The sequence below is a fragment of the Callospermophilus lateralis genome, chromosome 6, assembly GCF_048772815.1.
Source record: "Callospermophilus lateralis isolate mCalLat2 chromosome 6, mCalLat2.hap1, whole genome shotgun sequence".
Lineage (NCBI taxonomy): Eukaryota > Metazoa > Chordata > Mammalia > Rodentia > Sciuridae > Callospermophilus > Callospermophilus lateralis.
The window spans coordinates 101,489,734-101,496,118 of NC_135310.1; the positions used below are offsets into that span (position 1 = coordinate 101,489,734).

At 38.2% G+C, this 6,385-nt stretch overlaps 1 protein-coding gene across 1 annotated transcript in view; it reads right to left on the reverse strand.

Moving 5' to 3' along the window:
• Tinag (tubulointerstitial nephritis antigen) overlaps positions 1-3,772 on the reverse strand; it is an 80,265-nt gene extending 76,493 nt beyond the window's left edge. The window contains exon 1 of the mRNA XM_076860077.2: positions 3,418-3,772. Within this exon, the coding sequence (XP_076716192.2) occupies positions 3,418-3,772 (355 nt within the window). The remainder of the gene's footprint in view (positions 1-3,417) is intronic.
• Positions 3,773-6,385: the final 2,613 nt, after the last annotated feature.

Here is a 6,385-nt window from a genome sequence, read left to right on the forward strand (position 1 = left end):
ATGTAGCTCAGTGGTATAGTGTGTATCCATTATGTGCAGGATCCTGGATTCAATCCCCAGAAACAGAAAAGAAAAGAGAGTAAAAAGTGTTTATGCAAGATTAAATGTCTATATGCTCTAAGTCACCCTATAACAAGGTGCAAATAAGTAGATTTGCTCTGCTAAATATTAAGATATATTTCTGTCTGTGCATGGCTCAAGATGAAATCCCAGTATTTATGAGACTGAGAAGTTCAAATCTATTAGTAATCAGAGAAATGCACATTAAAATAGCAATGAGAAATCAAGGTTTCCTGATCATAGAAATAAAGATTACAAAGCCAGATGGTGCCAAGTACTAAAGATGTGGGGTAGACAAGGCCTTATAGTCCTGGGGGAGTTTGGACTTATGCAGCCACTCCTGAGAGCCATGTGGCAGGACTTAGATTAAAGGAATATATATCCCAAGCCCAGAAATCCCAGTGTTATCTTTGGCACACAGATCCATAAGAAGACATGTATGAAGTCATCCATTATGGACTTCTTTATGGTACCAGAGAGCTGTAGGTATTTGAGTTGCTCATCCATCATGAAAAAAGCAGATTGATAAATAACAGGGAGGAACATCACAGAAAACTAGGCATCAGCCAAAAGCAACAGACTAGATATACATTTTGGAAACAGAGAGCTCCCTCAACAGGGTGCTGGCTGGAAAAGGCCAGAAGTAAAATTTAGTCTCTAACATAATAGAGTTTATATGAATTATTAATTCAAGCACACAAAATAAAAGTGCACATAAAAGCCAAAGAAGGGCAAATTAGTTGTGGAGGAAGACGGGAATGAGTCATAGACATAAAAAAAAAATGGGGGTGGGGTGGGGTGGTGGAAGAAGTGAAGAAAGAGAGGAAGTTAGAAAAGGAGGGGGTTGGGGGAAGAATAGAGATCCATCCACAAATAAGACATAAAGCTTCATGGACCTAAGATGATACTGTGCCCTAATAAAGTTTAGCTAACTCAACTTTCTAGTCCAAATTGTATAAAGCATCAGCCTTATATAATACCTTTAATTTTGTTTTAATACTGTCTGTGTGGGTCAAACAAACTGCATCTTTCAACTGGAATGCCACGTGAGACCTCTTGCACAACCACTAGTATTGGCATTTAAGAATATTCTTATTGAATCCTTCTTAACTTCTTTTATTTTCCTACCGAATGACTGACTCTGCAGTTTCTTATAAACTCATGCTGAACTTACTACGTTCTTAAACCTATCTCCCCTCACTCTAGTCCCTAGCTGACATCCACTCATGCTTCGTGACTCAGTTCTAATGTCCTGGGTCCCATTGGCTTCAGAACTTTTCTCCCATAGCAATCCTCCGATGGGTCTTTATCTTTAGTAAGGTCTCTAGGGGAAGACCACAACTTATGAAGTTTCCACTTTGGTGCCATCTGAGTCTATAATTGCTACAAAACTAGTCCACACCACTTTATTTTCTCCTCCTAAACAATATTACTCAAAATTCAATATAGATGTAATATGTGGGGACAAGTGAAAAAGTAAAATTTGGACCCTTGTCCAAAAATTATTAAGAATCTTAAGATGGTAACTTCAGAGCATTAGACCCAGCATAGGATGCCTGTGAGCACAGGAGTCTTTTGTGACTGCATGTTATACATCTAAGAAGGCAACCCTATTCTGGCTTAACATCTTTCAAAGATTTCTCACAACCAAATAAAACCTCTAATCCCTAACATGGTCAGAAAGTCCTGTCACAGTATGACCTCTACTCACTTCTCAAACCTCATCTCGGTTCAACTCTCCTCCTCATTACTCTCTGGAAACAATGGATGTTGTCTAGTTCCAAGACCATGAGAAGTTCCTCTCTCTCAGATCTGCAACACTCTCATCAACTGTTCTCCTGTTCACCTCATTCCTATTCCTCGCCTGTCAGCTTAAATGTTTTCCCTTGGTGACTCCCCAGTCAGGTAAATGTTATACATTATGTTACATCTTAATGTTATATTGTGTTATACCTTCTCAGAACACCCTAAATATTTTCTTCAGGGAATTTATCACAACTGGCAGTTGTACAGCAAATTTAATAAGTATCTTACACATGCCCCCAACTTGACTGTGACTTCCATGAGACTAAGATTTTTGTCTCTTTTCATTATTATTATTTCCTGCTTGGTGTCACCAGCACTAAGCACATTGCCTACCACAGCACAGATACTGAATGAATAACTGTTGATGAAGGACTAGTTCTCCCATTCTTAGTAGAGTATCTGCCTCTTTATAGGATGAAATAAATGTTTGCTGAGCCACTGTCTATTGATAAAATACAAAGCCTAAGACAAAGGCAACTCTATGGAAAATTTTAAGCACAAAAATATGGTTTAAAGAAGGAGCTTTTTGTTTTTTGTTTTTTCTTTTTCAATTTGACATTACTGAAAATAAAGGTAATTGCATTTGGATTTTAAAATGAGATCTGGGTTTTGAAGTAAGGATATCAAGTCCCTGATTTATATATGTTATGTTCCAACTAAACTTTGTCATCATGAGCACCCACTTAGTAGGATGACAGAATTCTACTTAACCCTGATCTTCTGCTGAGGAGATCTGATACAGCAAGAGACAGAGAGAGAGGCTCAGATCTAAGTATATATGTAGTATTTTTGTCCCAGAGCTTAATTATATCAATTACTCAAAATCACTAGCTATTCTCATATAATTAGAGTAGTATAGTAAACTCCACTATTCCCTTTGTGGGTCATGTGCACTTATCCATTCAATATTATACATTTACTACTCTCTATGAAGCTCTCTTTTCTTTTAATGATCTAAAAAAGCCCCACACTGGCAAAACAAAAATACAAATGAAGAATTTACTTGGTATTACTTAGGTAAGGAGAGTGACTGACTTTATTTTTGCTTTTTTCCTGGTTTTGACAGCATATCTAATACCACCGATTCTAATGCTAAGGATCCGTTTGGCCCAGGAAATAATAAGAAAAATGTTACATGAATCTGTGGATGATCAGGTATGTGAGAGTCTCCTGGAGGTTATGCTCAATAAAGCTTAACGTCAGCACATTTTAGAAAGAAAGAAAGAAAGAAGAGTACCAAAACTGGAGACAGATCAGCGCTCACTACCCTCGGACCAGAACTTTCCTGAAAGTGCCAGTATGATGCAGATGTCCTGCAACTGAATCAAAGCACTTTAATAATCCAAAGAAAGATATCCTGGCATTCATAATGTTTATGTTTACTTAATTGAAGGAAAGGAAAGGGAAGAATGGAAAGGAAGGAGGAAAAGAAAGAGGAGGGTAAGAGGGAAGGAGGGGAGAGAAAGGGGGAAAAAAGGAAAGGAAGAAAGAAAAGATTGTCAAATCTTGTCATGCACTAAGACAATGCATAATCACATCCCCAAAACCTACCTTCTGGGTACCAAGGCTGTGTGTGAGGAGGCCATTCTTTCTCTCCCTGGCAAAAGGACTTGTAATCAGGACAGCAATCAGAATTTTCCCTTTCACAGAATTTATCACAGTAACACAGTGCCTTTGCTTCATAGAACTCAGTAACACAGCCATCATCTCTGTCTTCACAACAACCAAAAGTTCTACAGTACTTCCCCTGGAAAATGGCTCTTTTGAATCGAGTACCTTCCAAAATGGTGTGATTCCTTGTGAAATAGGCTCCTAGGTCCACTTCTCTTCGAGATAAATAATGATTTTCCATCCAGATTTCTGTAGTCAGATAAGAAAAGATTAAGATCTTATATCCGGTCCACATTCTCTGGAGGTTGAGGAGCACTTTCTCTTTCAATTATATCCAATACTGTTGGTCTTGGGGGCTTCTCCTTGGAATATGAACTCTAATTATCAAGACACCTCAGCCTAACCCCTGAAACTGAGTCTTCATGTGAACCAAGTATACTTCCTATAGTTAAATATTAATCAGGAATTTCAATGTTTGCCCAAGATAATACAAATGTTAGACACAGACTATTATAATTATAACAAAGTTAAAAATTTATATTTCATATAATGTCAAAGATTGATATTACCCTCAAAATAAAACCTAAATTCTTATGCATAAATGGTACATTGAAGATTGCTTGCCCCTAATAAGTCTAGAGTCTTAAATCAAAACCTCTGTGGTATGTCCATGGCCCAAATTATGGCTGTAATGCTACTGGCAAGGTGTAAGAATTTCAAAAGCCAAAAATGCAATTATTCATTTCACCTATTTGCACTGTATCTAAAATCCAGGCTCTCATGAAGTTGCCTGCTAGGATCTGTCATATCAGTTACAGTTGCTCTAAATCATGCCTAGTCCCACACTGGCTTGATTTTCCATCTGCACACCATTTACACCCAAAGCATTTTGATTTCAAGGCTTAGTGGAGCCTGATTCATCTAGAAATTCCCTGAGGGTGACCTTATTTCTTCCCACCAGTATCCCTACTTAGCATTAAAGGAAACTTGCAGTATCTGTAAGGCAATTCATAACCAAGAAAATTTAGTATTCTCTGCTAGACAGCTGTGGAGGAGGGGAGTTGTAAAAGAAGCTCAAAGGTCACGATGTCTTTAGTCTTTCTGTAGAGCTGTGCATTTACAATGGATTTTGCTAAATTGTATTTATTCATTAACTATAATAACTTGGCTTTGGGGTAAGTAACCAGGAGACGATGATTCAGCAAGAGTGGCTGGGTGGACTCATGGAAAGGAACTGTCTTGGCAATGAGAAACCTGACGCTGGTCCCCAAGCTACTGTTTAATTGGCTCTATGACCTTGGGATAACCGCTTACCTCTTTGGCCCTCAGTTATTTTTCTATAAAAGAAGGGTCTCCCTCTCCAAGGCTATTTCATAATTCTAATCCTTCAAACTTCTGGCTTCTCATTTTATTCAACTCCCTTTTATAATCCTCAGTGTGCCACTTTTTTTCTGATACTTCCTTCTCAGAATATAAACAAGTGTCTTTTTTTTTTTTTTTTTTTTTTTTTTTAGCTCTGCATCTTGCTGTCACTATCCATTATTCCCCTATCTCTTCAACCCAAGAAATGCTGCTTCTACCCCCTTGCCACTCAGGAAGCCACTAAATTACTGCAAAGTATTATATTGCCAAATACTTCCGCTAATGATGTCTTAATACCCAATTCCTATTGCCCCACATCATCTTTATGATGCATGAATCTTTTACAGCATTCTAAAAGTTTACATCTTAAGTGTACTCCGAAAGAAAAAGAAAGAAGGAGAAAAGGAGGAAGGGAGAAAGAGAGGGGGATAAGGAGAAAAGGAGAGGAGAGACAAGACTGGGAGGGAGAAAAATGGTAATTGTGTGAGGTGATGGATGTTTATTACCTTGATCATGGTGATTATTTTACAATGTCCATCAAAACACAAAGTTGTACACTTTAAATATATACTATTTTTATTTGTTGATTACACCTCAATCTGGGGGACCAAAACAGGTTGCCTAAGTGTTATCCTAAAGGAATTCAAATTCTTTCATTCAAGTTTTTCCACCTACTGGCAGCATGTCTTTGGGAAAGTGACAACTACTTCAATGGGTCAGTTTCCTCATCGGTAAAATTAGAGTAAAATATCATTTGGACAATATTGTAGGTGCGGTGCATGGGAAATTTAAATGAAATTATATAAAATACTTCACACATCACATGTCGAGTGTCAGTTGTAATCAGTTAATCATTCTTGTCTCTCTTCCATGTGGAAACTTTCCTCCTTTGCTTTCTTTGATTTCATTCTCTCCTGTTTCTCATCTAATTATTCCTAAGGCTCTCAATTGACCAGCTTGCTCTTGGGTCCATTTCCTTCCACTCTCAATGATCATTAGAAATATGCTTTAACTAATGACCTCAACCCTCCCTGCCCCACCAGCCCCCACACCTCATATTCCCTCAAACTTCTAGCACTGGATCCATTTAAAAGCCACGGGCCACAAGACCCTGTGCAAGACGAGTCCCCAACCTGATTTCCTGACTTCAACTCATACCACTTTACCACTTCCTTATATTCATCTTCATATTGGGGTTCTTGCCATTCCCCCAACATGCCTGACACACTCCTATCTTAGGACCTTTGCACTTGCCCACTGAATGCCTTCTCAGGTACTCACATAGCTCCAGAGCTCCTCTCTCAAATCATTTTGAAATGGCACTTTCTCAGAGAGGACTTGCCCACACTCCTTATAGGAAAGGACAACCATTCTTCTGACCCAGCGCTCCCATTTCCAGTTTTCTATTTACCACTGATAGATGATAATTTTATTTAATGGTTTTATTATTTTCTGCATTTCCTCTCCAGATAGTAAGATCTGAATGTTATAAAATGTTGTCTATTCTGTTAATTCCTTTATCTCTAGCATCTATAACTGTGCTTGG